We start from the raw sequence: 13,737 nt of genomic DNA, 5'->3' as shown, positions 1-13,737 counted from the left end.
AGAAACTCTAGATGATTATAAAAAGCTAAGTATATTAAAAGCCCAAAGTGATAGAGCCTTGGAACTCAGTAAACACCATATGAGTTATCTAAACAATGTTAGATCTGATGTTCAAAGTAGGTTCTTTGAATTCCTAGATAGGAATACCACCATAAATGAATCATTCGAAAAAGTTAGGAATGAAAACATCATTCTTCAAGTAGAACTCAGTCAATACAAGATGTTTAACTTAAGTCTAGACCCCACAAAATCCTTAGATATTAACATGGGAATTTTCAATGTCGACCTAGAAAGATTAAACAAAGACCTGATCACCACAAAGGAACAGAAAGAGAAACTAGAAAGGGAACTAGCCATGGCCAGGGCCCAGAAACAACCACCTAAGGTTCCTCCCAAATGGATTGAGAATGCTCAATCCAAGAGAACAGAAGGTTTAGGTTTTAGCCACAAAACTAGTCATAAGAAACGATATGTGGAACTCCCTAGTGTAAAAGTCTGTTTCTCATGTGGAAGTGGAAATCATGTAAATACTGAATGTTCCAAGATGAAGGAACAGGATCAAAAGAACATGAATTATGTTAAGCAAAAAGGGTTAAGAAGACAGATATTGTGGTTGAAAAGGAACTCGAGGAAACCCAAGTTCCTGTAACTAACCATTGATTTCTTTACAGGTTCTAGTGAGAGGGAACAGCTCGTGGTACCTCGACAGCGGGTGTTCCAAACACATGACAGGAGACAAATCTAAATTTATCTCACTAGAAGCCTACAATGGAGGAACTGTGACCTTTGGAGACAACATGAAAGGAGAAATTGTTGGAATTGAAAAAGTCGGAAGGTCAAGTTCCTATACCATTGAAAATGTATTTTTAGTCGAGGGCTTAATGCACAATCTACTAAGTATTTCCCAATTTTGTGACAAAGGGAACTCTGTAAGTTTCACTTCTGAAAATTGTCAAATTATTAACAATAACACTGGGAAGGTTATTTTGGAAGGAACTCGTAAAGGGAACACATATTCTGTGGATCTCAATACGGTTCCAAGGAAAAACTTAACCTGCCTCAGTTCCATTGAAGAAGATCCCCTACTATGGCACAGGAGGTTTGGACATGCTAGTTTCTCATTGCTCGACAAACTAAGATCAAAGGAACTGGTTCGAGGACTCCCCTCAATCAAGTTTCTAAATGATAAAGTCTGTGATGCATGTGCAGAAGGCAAGCATGTCCGAAGTTCCTTTAAGCCTAAGAAATTGGTAAGCACAACAAAGCCTTTGGAACTCATCCATATGGACTTGTGTGGACCAATGCGAATCCAAAGTAGAAGTGGGAAAAGATATATTTTAGTTATTGTTGATGATTATTCTTACTTTACTTGGGTCATTTTTCTAACAAGCAAAGATGAAACATTTGATGAATTTGTTACATTTTCAAAGAAAATTTAGAAAACAACAGGTCATCAATTGATTCACATAAGATCTGATAATGGAACAGAGTTTAAAAACTACAAATTCGATGAATACTACAAGGAACGAGGTATGGATCATAATATCTCAGCTCCTAGAACTCCACAACAAAATGGAGTAGTTGAGAGGAAAAATAGAACCTTAGAGGACATGGCAAGAACCATGTTAATAACCAGTTCATTGCCCAGGAACTTCTGGGCTGAAGTAGTTAATACAGCTTGTTATATTGTTAATAGAGTTATGATTCGAGCAATCCTAAACAAAACTCCCTATGAACTGTTAAAAGGTATAAAACCCAACATCTCTTACTTTAGAGCTTTTGGTAGTAAATGTTTTGTTCACAACAATGGCAAAAGGAACTTGGGGAAGTTTGATGAAAGAAGCGATGAGGCAGTGTTCCTAAGATATGCTTTAAATAGCAAAGCTTACAGAGTCTATAACAAAAGGTCAATGTGCGTTGAGGAAAGTGTACATATATTATTTGATGAATCTAACAAAACTGATACAGTACAGGAACTAGAACATTTCGAAATTGGTTCGTCTCGTGCTGCAGACAATGATGAGGAGTTCCAACCAAGCAAACAACCAGTCAGAGGAACTGTTCAACAAAATCAAGAAGCTCCTATACAAGAGGAATACGAAGAAATCCAAGAAGATCCAGAAACAACTGCAGAACCTGAGGAACTCCACACTGATCAACAAGGAACTCAAATCACAGAAGGAAATGAAGAAGCTACCTCAACACCAGCAGCTCAGTTTCAACCTAGACCTTGGAAACATCAAAAATCTCATCCAATGGAACTCATTATGAGTGACATTAGAAAAGGAACCTAGACAAGGTCACAGCTAAGGAACTTCTGTGTATTCCACGCGTTCCTCTCCATATTTGAGCTAAGAAATCACATTGAGGCTCTAGAAGATGCTGACTGGATCATAGCCATGAAAAAAGAATTGAATGAATTCAAAAGAAACAAAGTGTGGCACTTAGAACCCAAACCAAAGCACCAGAAAGTGATAGGACTGAAATGGGTGTTCCGGAACAAGAAAGATGAACATGCAACAATCATAAGGAACAAGGCAAGGTTAGTGGTCAAAGGCTATAACCAACAGGAAGGTATTGACTTCGAAGAAACTTTTGCACCTGTTGCTAGATTAGAAGCCATTAGAATTTTAATCGCCTTTGCTGCCTTTATGGCTTTTAAACTTTATCAAATGGATGTTAAATGTGCTTTCTTAAATGGTTTCTTAGAAGAGGATGTCTATATGGAACAACCTCCTGGCTTTGAAAATCCCGAATTTCCACATCATATTTACAAACTAGATAAGGCTCTCTATGGATTAAAACAAGCCCCTAGGTCTTGGTATGAGAGATTATCAAAGTTCCTTCTACAAAATGATTTCAAAAGAGGTAGAATAGATAAAACCTTATTTCTAAAATCTAGAGGAACTAACCTGTTAGTAGTTCAAATCTATGTTGATGATATATTATTTGGAGCAACTAATGAGAACTTGTGCAAGGATTTTGCAAACTTAATGAGCAGTGAATTCGAAATGAGCATGATGGGGGAACTCAACTTTTTCCTTGGTTTAAAAATCAAACAAACTGAGGAAGGAATCATGATACACCAACAAAAGTATGTGAAGGAACTCCTAAAGAAATACGAGCTAGAATCAGCCAAAGTGAATCATACTCCCATGGGAACAACTACCAGATTAGACACTGATCCAAATGGAAAAAGTGTAAATCAAACAAAGTATAGAGGTATGATTGGATCACTATTATACTTAACAGCTAGTAGACCTGACATTTCTTTTAGTGTAGTATTATGTGCAAGGTTTCAATCAAATCCAAAGGAGTCCCACTTAACTGCTGTAAAAAGGATACTAAGATATCTCAAAGGAACTGATGACTTATGCCTATTCTATCCAAGAAGTGGATCATTTGAATTAAAAAGATATGCTGATGCTGATTATGAAGGTGACTTAGTGAATAGAAAAAGCACATCAGGTATGGTACAGTTCCTAGGTCCATGCATGATTTCTTGGGGTTCCAAGAAACAGAACACGGTTGCTCTATCCACAGCTGAAGCTGAGTACGTAGCTGATGCAGCTTGTTGTTCACAAATACTATGGATAAAACAACAGTTAAGAGACTTTGGTATTATCTATGATTGTGTTCCTATCTATTGTGATAACACAAGTGCTATTTGTATTTCAAAAGATCTGGTTCATCATTCCCGGGTCAAACACATCCACATTAGACACCATTTTCTTAAAGATAATGTTGAGAAAGGATTAATTAAGTTAGATTTTTGCCAAACTGATCACCAAATTGCTGACATTTTGACTAAGCCTTTAAACAGGGAGAAACATGAGAAAATGAGGATGGAACTCGGAATGATCAAGCTAAGGTAATTGCAAATTGAAGTTCCTCCAAGATAAAGACAAAAATTATGGTACATATAGACTATTACAAACACAAAATCTTGTGTGCAAACATAGTTGAAGCTTACCATCGTGGCAAACAGACTCACACTACAAATAAGCTAGGTAAGCAGTTCCTTTCAAACTAGTTAATTCTAAGATGCAAAATTAGGCAAGTCAAAATCAAGTCAAACAAGTTTTATTTTATTTTCTACTTAATATTTTTCTTTTAAATTTTTTTTAACAAACTTTTAAAATTCAAAATCAAATACCCACATTCAAAGAATATTTGGAACGGTTCCATTGGCAATAAATAGGAGAAACTCTTCACTTCCCGCATTCATCCCACACAACCCCTCTCTTCCACTCTCACACGCTTTCTCCACTGACACCACCTCTTCTCCCACCTATAAAAAATCCTCACCATGGTTCTCACCAGCAACAACACCGATCTCACCTCTCTCAAACGAAAAAGAAATCCATCTTCTCCAGTTCCCATGGACACCTCACCCATGCAATCACCAATTCCCCTTCGATCTCACAACCCCATACTCGCAATTACTCAGGGGGAACCAATCGACAGTGACATTGAAATGAAATCCCCAATTTCAAACCCTAGATCCTCCACAAGAAAATCCAAAAAGCGTCGAGTAGAAACTTCTGGTGAACAAATTGAGGAAACTGAGGAACTGCAGAAGAGTGCTCAAACTCATGGGGAAGGAAAGAGATCCAAGAAACTCTCTGCAAAGGAGAACAATCTGGTCGAAGGGTTTGCAATCAACTCAACATGGTGTGAAGCTACGAAGTTCAATGAGTTGATGGAGATCCTCGAACACCAAAAATGGGTAAGCCTCTTGAGTAACTATGCCAAATCGCCTTTAATTCCTGAAGCTATGAAAGAATTTTGCAAAAACTTTACTTGTGTGGATAATGTATGTTCAAGTAAAGTGAATGGAACTCGCATCGAATTTGATGCCTCTTATCTGGAACAGCTGTTTAGTACACCCAATAGGGGTTTTGATATGTGGTTGAAAGGTCAAATTACAGTGACAATTGATAATGTAGATGAGAATGATATTGTTGGTTCCATCGGAGGAGACTCCAAAGTTTCCACCTCCACAACATACAACTACTTCTCTCCCCTTCAAAAATTATTATTCAATATTGTCTGGAGAGGTGTAGTTCCTCGAACTCAGAAAAGAAACATAGCCAGTCTGTTTGATGCATGCCTCATGTATTGCCTTGAAAGAAAAATTCTCATAAACTTTGCAGCAATCATGATCAAACATCTCTCCACCTGTATTCCCAAATACAAAATCCCATACTCTTCCCTTCTCACTGAAATCTTCAAAAGCTTCTCTGTGGATCTTAGTCCCTACTATGTCATCCCTCTAAAATCGACCCAAATCCTACAACTTGAAATGCTCAATCTGTTAAACCTTAAGGTGGTTCAGGGCAAAGTCATTAGGGCTGGCAAAGAAGAGAAAAAGGATGAAGAAGATCAAGAGGGCATCGAAGTTAAAGAAGAAGAGGAGGAGGAACTCGATCACTTGGAGGTGACTTTGTCTCGAGTTCCTAAAGGGGAAAAGAAGAGTGTAGGATCCCAAGGAAAAAGGAAAAGCATGAGGGTGGCTATGCAAGAAAACAAGAAGAGAGGCCCTATCTTTATGGAAATTAATGAGGAAGGGGAGGTTAAGGAGATGCCCATAGAAGAAGATGTTGTTCCCATCAAGCAGGAGGAACTGCCTGAAGCTGCTGTGCCAAGAACCAGGACACCTAAATCTTCCAAGAAATCCAAATCTCGTCGTGTTCCATCTACACAGGAACATATTCAAGATCATGGGGGTGTCTGGAACACAAAAGATGATCAGATATTGGAGCTCAAGGCAACAGTTGCTCATCTGGTGGAACTGCAGGAAGGAACAAACCACAGGATCAGTACAATTCAAGCTCACATTGGTGCCTTGGTTGACAGTGTCAAGACCCTTCAAACCAATCTCCAACACTACTCAGATCAAGCCAATGCCACTCGTGCCACCATTCTCACCAAAATCAACAATCTAGAATCCTTCGAGGAGACAGTGGTCGAAGAAACAGCTGGTTCTGGTTTACCATCCCAAGCCTAATCACCCTCTCCTATGTTAAATTTCTTTTGCCATGGAACAATTTTTTTTCTTTTGGTCTGTATAATTTTTAAAACTTGGGTATTTGTTCCATCTTATCTTGACTTGCTTGATTAGTATCTTTGTGTTTTCTGGTCTTGATCATTACTGCTTGCTCTCTAATTTATTAGTCTAATACTTTGAGGCTATCTTAACTTGCCAGTTGATCGTGGGGCACTGTATTTGGAATGGCTATATTTCGTGCTATGCTTTTTGTTGATGTCAACAGGGGGAAGTCAAGGTGCAAAACTTCCAAGGTAAAATCAATCCAGTTCCTGATTCACCTTCTTGTGTACTCTCTGTAAGTTTTTGTTTTTCTTCATTAATTTTTTATTCAATTGAAGTCTGCATCAGTTCCTGTTTGTGTTTACTCTCATTGTAAAAAATTTGCAAGTGTTGTCATCACCAAAAAGGGGGAATATTGTTGTTCCTAGGTTTTGGTTGATGACACACATATTGCAAACTTTCTGATTGTGGTTGCTAGTGACTTTAGACAGGTAAGTGCCTGAGTTCCTATTAGATAGGAACTTGAATCAGATGTTGAAGTTCCTGATATGCACTTGGAACAGCTACTGGATTTCCTGAGCTGGAAGCAGTATAAGCTTGAGTTTCAAAGTCACAAGAGGAGCAACACATTTTGCAAATCGAGAGTTCTTCATACTCATAAGAAAAGCTACAGACTCATAGCCACGAGTTCCTCTGATAGCATAAGGGGAACTCATCAGTGTTCCAGAGCAGGAACAAGTGAAGCTTCAGAGCTGAATGCCTCACAAAAGGAAGATATAAAAGTCTAGGTAGTTTACTATACTTAGAAGTTTATGTAAAGTATTAATTCTGCTTATGATATATAAGGAACTCAAGGAACGTAGGAGTGTCTTAGTGTGTTTATCAAATATCTGGCTACTAAGTTTTAAGGAAATTATTTAGTTAAATAAATGATTCTTTTCTTTTAATAAAAATCAGATTTTCCTTTAGATTTTGTTTCCTAAATAAAAACAGTTTTGATATTCCTAAAATCTCTCCTAATATTTTGTAAAAGCTGCGAACTGATTTCTGGTAAAAACCTAGTGGTTGATTTGGTCTAAACCACGTTTATTGATTAAGAATGTTGAGGAAGAAGTGGTCTTCCCTTGATCCTCAAGTTAAGGAACGTGGAAACCTAAGTCACTGGCAGTTGGCAGTTGCGTTTTTGAAGGGAACTAACCCTAGGGATAAAAATCTATAAAAGGCCAGATATCTTATTGGAAAAATTACACAAACATTCTAAGAGTATTACATTCCTAAATAGTTTTGTTAAAGCTTTTCTAAAACAGTTTGTGTCCTAGCAAAATCTGAGTTCCTAAGTTCCATATATATACTAAAGCTTTATTAATATTAAGAGTTCTCAAAACACGAATTGTATTTTTATATTAGAGAGGATAGAGTTATCCTGTAAAGACTTAGTGTTTAAGTCTGAGTGAAAGAGAGGAAAAGTGAGTAGTGATATGAGTAGGTCACTGTGAGGAACTTGAGTTTGAGTGAAACTCGAGTTGGAGAGTTATTATAATCGAGGCATTACCATAATATAAAGGAATTCTCTTCTTGATTAGTGTCAAGAAGTTTTCTAAATTATTGCTTTTTGCTTTCCTAATTCTCAGTTCCTTTAATATTTCTAAGTTTCGCAAGAAACTCTCCTAAAGTTGAATTTCAATTCACCCCCCCCCCCCCTCTTGTGTGTGTTCCTAGTGGAATATCAGATCTGCACTAGAACATCAAGGTTTTATTCAGTCCAAACATGATTACAGTCTTTTCATTCATAGACAAGATGATGATATCAACATAGCAGCAGTGTATGTTGATGATGTGATCTTAACTGGCACAAATATACAAAAACTTGATGCTTTAAAGGCCTATTTGAATAAGGAGTTCAGCATCAAGGACTTGGGTTAGTTACATTACTTTCTTGGAATTGAGGTTGGATACACTGCAGATGGGATAATTCTCAGTCAAAAGAAGTTTACTAGAGAGCTTCTACATGAGTGTAACCTTGATCTTTCAAAGAAAGCTATAACTCCTTTACCTCTCAATGTCAAACTGACTAAAGATGATGGAGAACTCTATACTGATACAGAAAAGTACAGGTCTCTGGTGGGCAAACTGAATTTCTTGACTCACACCAGACCTGACTTATCCTATGCAGTTCAGTCACTAAGTCAATTCTTACAAGCTCCAAGACAACCATATGTTACAGTCTTGCATCACACCTTGAGATACTTGGCTCATACAGAAGGTCAAGGCATTTTATTGAAGGCTTCAGATACCATCTGCTTACAAGCCTTCTCAGATTCTGATTAGGCATCATGTCCTTATTCTAGGAGATCAATCATAGGATATGTTCTACTGTTGGGTGGTTCACCTATTTCCTGGAAGTCAAAGAAGCAGAGTACATTCTCTAAATCCTTTGCAGAAGCTGAGTATAGAGCTATGGTAGCAGCAGCTTCAGAAGTCACTTGGATGGTTAATCTTCATGCTGATATGGGCATCATTAATCTCAAGCGCGCCTATCACTTTGCACTGTGACAATCAATCAGCTTTGCACATTGCAAGAAATCCTGTGTTTCATGAAAGAACTAAACACATAGAAATCGATTGCCATTTTACTAGAGACAAAGTTCTTGAGGGATTACTGCACTTGTCCTATTTACCTACCCAAGAACAGTTGGCTGATGTGTTCACTAAGCCTCTACCCTCAAGTAAATTTCATCATTTGTTGTCCAAGATGGGTGTGAATGATTCTCCTCCCCTCCCATCTTGAGGGGGGCTGTTAGATTACTTGCTTAAGTCCTAAGTCTATGCACGATTAGTTCATTATATTAGCAGCATCATTTCAACAACCATTGCTGAGTAAGCATGCTGATGTGGCAGCAGTTATAACCAACTCCCTTAATACAAGGAGCTTGTACTAACAACCTTAAGAAGGTTCTAGATTATTAGCTATTATATATATTGTAATCTGCTAATTTCAACTTAATACAACATAATTTCTTGGATTTTTTTGTCATTTAACACCTTAAAAAAACCAACTTTTGTAATTAAACACCTTACTTAATTTAAATTATATTTAAACACCTTAAAAATATACTAAATTTAGAATTCAACACCGGTTAACGAATCCCGTTAGAAAAAACAGAGGTGGGGCCCACACTTGCATATTAATCCAACTTTAGAGTTTTATCTAATCCTTCCATGGTTATTTTTATTTTCATTGTTTTCTTCGCCCTGCTCCCTTCTTTATTTTTGTTGTTTTCTTACCCTTGCCCCCCTGCTTCCTCCACTCTACCCAGTCTCAATATCTCAAAAAAAAATTGCCTAAAACTTTCTGAAATTGATAGAAGGATTAAGTTTCTGCAACTTGCGATCAATCAAAGGGAGAAAGAGAATAATCAAGCTACAATATCAGGTATAAATTAAGAGTATTTAGTTATTAATTGTTTATGAATATTGATAGTTTAGTAATTGAAATTGAGGTGTTATTCGGTGAAAATTAAACGAATTTTTCTGTATAATTATTTCTATTTTATGATTTATAATGCTTGAGTTGCTAAAATTCTATTGTAATTGGTGAAATAATCCTAATTTGAATTGGTGGAAAATTAGGGTTCATATGAAAATCGAATTGGGGATTTTGTGAATGTTAGTTGGTTTATCAAATTAACCTTATTGAGTGGTATTTACCTTGATTATCACCTAATACATACCGTTTTATTTGACAATTATAGGGAATATGCATTCATAAGTTCGTCTCAAAGAGAAAAATGCTACTCACGGTATGTCATGTCGAATGTTATAGTGTAGTGTCTGTATGTTGGGTTTGCTGGTATGTGTAGATGCACTACAATCACATGGGCCAGTTCCCCTTTCACTCAACTCTTTGAGTTTCTGTGTAAATTATCATATTGTCTATTACTTGCCCAATTATATTATATTATGACTTTAGATGCCTATTAGCTCAAATGGTAGAGCAGTGTGCGATTGCACATAGATGTAGGTTCGAATCCTACATAGGTTGTAATTATAGTATTTGATACGGTAAAAGATATATGTTGATCTTGATGTTTGGAAGTATTGCTTGTCTTTAAAGTGTTAATTTTGGAGATGATATGTCCATATCAGTGCCATCTGCTTCCCTGGCTCTAACCACCGGTTGTTTTGGTTAATGAGTAGATACAAAGACCTACATGTTAGATAGATTTTGATCTTAGTTTTCTGGTTTAATCTTATCAATTGTGCATCTGCATTCTGCACAGGCTTTATAGGAGTTCTGCACAGGCATTCTACACCAGTACAAGTATAGGCATTATGCACCAGTAGAGACACAATCATCTGATTCCAGCTTTTGATGTTTGTAATTTCTTGCATTTGAGATGATTGAGGCTTGTGCACAGTTCTTCTAAGATTAATATCTTGTTTAGTAGATAAAATGTACTTTCTGTTGCAGCTGCTAGAGTCTAGGCAATGGGAGATTGTCGTCATATGGAGGAGCCTCTGCTTATTCTTAACAGGCGATCACGAACCAGGGTCTATTAATATTAGCCGTCGTAGGAGTTTGTAGCTGAACACAAAAAGACCTGCCAAGTAACAATAGCCAAAGCAACTAACCATTTTTTTACTCATGTTGACTTTGTTAGTTACGTCGTGGCGACACGATAGCTTTTTCTTTTACCGTATCCAATACTCTAATTACAACCTATGTAGGAGTCGAACCTACATCTATGTGCAATCGCACATTGCTCTACCATTTGAGCTAATAGGCTTTCAGAAACTATTATAGTAGTACTTTTTTTGAGTAACAACCAAACTATTATAGTAGTACTTTTTATTTAGTAACAACCAGTCGAACCTACCCAGGTTTTGTACAGTATGGATGTCCACTCTACAGCATAAGTTCTGGGAAAGACAACTTCTTCAAACAACCCCTTAGGAGTAAGAGCAGTCTGACGTGCTATGGAATTTATGTTCATGGTATCATGATATATAGTGAGGATGCAGATGTTTGTAAACTGGGTGAAGCAAACTCATCTGTCTATGTGTTGCTATAAAAAATGGTTCCATGACTGCGTGTGTGTGTGTAACCTGTCAAAAAGAAAATTAAAATTCCCACCACAAGCCAGAGCTTGAAACATGACTATCAGCTAGACTGTAAGCTAAAAAAAGCTCTAACAGGATAATCTAGTACCAGTGATTGATAAGCTGATGGTAACCCGAGTTAGAAACAACCACATAAGCTTTAGCCAACTGCCAAAGGGAGCTTTCAACACCTTCTTCAGCTGGTCTGTATACTACGCTAATAACACCAAATTCATCCCCCTCTGGATGTGGTAGGCTTAACTCAATTGCCAATGGCGTCAATGTACCATCATCTTTTAAGAAGAGGATTGTCCTGGTGTCATAAACTTTTGAAGGAGTGTTCGTGTTAATTTTTCTTATAAATGGCATCATTGTATCATGGTGTCTAGTATGAATAGCCTATTACTCTTGATTGCCTGTTTCAGGGGGAAATTAAAACAGAAGTTACATGATGAAGATATGATTTGGTGCAATATGATGGAAACTTGACGTCGAGAAAGCTACCTCGTCTATAGTAACCCATCTAGTTTTTCTCTAATATGGTCCTCGGAGATTGAGCTTCTTTGGTTTCTGTATGCTTCAGGATGAATCGTGCTGACTGGAGGAAATTCCTGTATTTCAAAGGTAAACCTTTTAAAACAGTGTGTTGTGCATAACTTTGATTCATATGACAGTCATCTTGGTGTAATTCCTAACTAACCAAACCAAACTATACCGTCAATGGTATCCAAGCGCAGACCATTCTAGGCACGATTTTCAAAAGCAAACACGAAGAAATTCCCAACAATGCCTTCAACTAGCTTATTCTTGAAAAGGACTTGTGAGCACTTATAAATTGCATATTCCCTATAATTGTCAAATAAAACGGTATGTATACGTTAATAATCAAGGTAATTACCACTCAGTAAGCTTAATTTGACCAAACAACTAACATTCACAAAATCCCCAATTCGATTTTCTTATGAACCCTAATTTTCACTAAATCAAATTAGGGATTTTTTCACCAAATACAATAGAATTTCAGCAACTCAAGCATTATAAATCATAAATTCGGAAGAATTATACAGAAAAATTCGTTTAATTTTCACTAAATAACACCTTAATTTCAATTACTAAATTATCAATATTCATAAGCAATTGATAACTAAATACTCTTAATTTATACCTGATTGTAGCTTGATCATTCGCTTTCTCCTCGTGATTAATAGTAAGTTGCAGAAACTTAATCCTTCTATAAATGTCAAGAAGTTATAGGCAATTTTTTTTTTGAGATATTGAGACTGGGTAGAGTGGAGGAGGAAGCAAAACAACGAAAATAAAGAAGGGAGCAGGGGGAAGAAAACAATGAAAAAAAAAATACCGTGGAAGGATTAGATTAAACTCTAAAGTTGGATTAATATGCAAGTGTGGGCCCCACCGTCGTTTTTTCTAACGGAATCCATTAACTAGTGTTGAATTCTAAATTTCATATATTTTTAAGGTATTTAAATATAATATAAATTAAGTAAGGTGTTTAATTTCTTAATGCAGAATTATAAATGACCAAAATACCCAAAGGAAGTACTCGGTAACAAAATAATTGTCGGGTTCGTATTTTCTAGCCACAAAACCAGAGTAGGAGCTGATCATCTACACTTGTTAATGGAACCTTCTTCACATGACATTCAATTATTCAATTTGATACCTTTCGTTTTTTTAAATAAATTAATTCTTCAGCCATGGCCATTGAGAACTGATGCCTAAGCACTTTGAAAATTGCCCTCTTTGTTTATATATCGATCTCATGAAGTCAAAGAGGATGTTTTCTGTGGTTGTGATTGTACACTAATGTTGCCACTGTCGACCCGCTTTTGCCGACTTGTCGTCAGTCGTTGCTGCCATTAAAGACTCGAAGAACTTTATCTTACGAAGTTGATATTTGTTGAACATATTGGAACAAAAAGTTGTATAGAAATACTACTGTGAATTATAAATTGAATAACTAAAGGTTAGATGAAGGTTGAAGATTTTGTTTTCTCATGAAATGGTGCGTTCCGAGTGGAAGAAGGAGAAGGGTATTAATGGTTGCGGTGGAACTATCAGAGGGAAGATAATGATGGTATTTTAATTTATTTTTTTAAGAATATAGAAGGGTATTTATGACCTTTTTAATTTTGCACAAAGAAAATAAATTCTGCATTTAGAAACTATGAAAAAAAAATAACAAAAAATCCTAATTTCTTTCCCTAAATTCTGCATTCTATCAGAAGATTATGTAGCCTTTTGTTTTTGGCCGAAAGATTATGTAGCTTTAACTTTTGCTATCTATTCCATTATACTCAAACCGATATTATGAGTGACACGTGTCACTTTCTGGTATGAAATTTTACTGTTAAACTACTTTTCCAAAAAAATCTCTAGTTTTTTCCCCCCTGTCTTTTTATATTAACTGTTTGTGTGTAATCCCCCGTAAATTTATAAATTTTATTAATATATTATAACATATATTATTTATATTTAAATAGAACTTATGAATTTTAAGTAATAAATATGTAATTAACGTATATTTATTTTATTTTAAGTACGTTCTAAATATTTAACGATTT

At 36.3% G+C, this 13,737-nt stretch overlaps 1 protein-coding gene and 1 long non-coding RNA gene across 3 annotated transcripts; one reads left to right on the top strand and one right to left on the bottom strand.

Moving 5' to 3' along the window:
* The first annotated feature begins 7,151 nt into the window (after nucleotides 1-7,151).
* Nucleotides 7,152-8,605, top strand: LOC130471406 (uncharacterized mitochondrial protein AtMg00810-like). Its single transcript, XM_056841503.1, has 4 exons — nucleotides 7,152-7,231; nucleotides 7,846-7,970; nucleotides 8,016-8,166; nucleotides 8,401-8,605. The coding sequence occupies exons 1-4, from the start codon at nucleotides 7,152-7,154 to the stop codon at nucleotides 8,603-8,605; spliced, it is 561 nt and encodes a 186-aa protein (XP_056697481.1).
* A 1,921-nt stretch (nucleotides 8,606-10,526) lies between these two features.
* On the bottom strand, nucleotides 10,527-12,744 carry LOC110780516 (uncharacterized). 2 transcript variants are annotated; one of them, XR_008918834.1, is made up of 5 exons: nucleotides 12,318-12,742; nucleotides 11,868-11,998; nucleotides 11,657-11,763; nucleotides 11,262-11,568; nucleotides 10,527-11,158 (listed from the first exon to the last, which is right to left on the bottom strand). It is a non-coding gene; the product is annotated as an uncharacterized lncRNA (long non-coding RNA). The 2 variants fall into 2 exon arrangements; XR_008918833.1 differs by having other exon boundaries at nucleotides 10,527-11,568; nucleotides 12,318-12,744.
* Nucleotides 12,745-13,737: the final 993 nt, after the last annotated feature.

This window comes from Spinacia oleracea, chromosome 4 (assembly GCF_020520425.1).
Source record: "Spinacia oleracea cultivar Varoflay chromosome 4, BTI_SOV_V1, whole genome shotgun sequence".
Taxonomy (NCBI): domain Eukaryota; kingdom Viridiplantae; phylum Streptophyta; class Magnoliopsida; order Caryophyllales; family Amaranthaceae; genus Spinacia; species Spinacia oleracea.
This window is presented reverse-complemented; position numbering and strand designations above follow the sequence as displayed.

What these genes read in the sequence shown, in the direction of transcription:
- LOC130471406 (XM_056841503.1), top strand. Translation starts at nt 7,152, where the DNA reads ATGTTGAGGAAGAAGTGGTCTTCCCTTGATCCTCAAGTTAAGGAACGT. An exon ending in CACTGGCAGTTGGCAGTTGC is followed by an intron (nt 7,232 to 7,845) that starts GTTTTTGAAGGG and finishes TTTCATTCATAG; the next exon opens with ACAAGATGATGATATCAACA. An exon ending in ACTGATACAGAAAAGTACAG is followed by an intron (nt 8,167 to 8,400) that starts GTCTCTGGTGGG and finishes TCCTTATTCTAG; the next exon opens with GAGATCAATCATAGGATATG.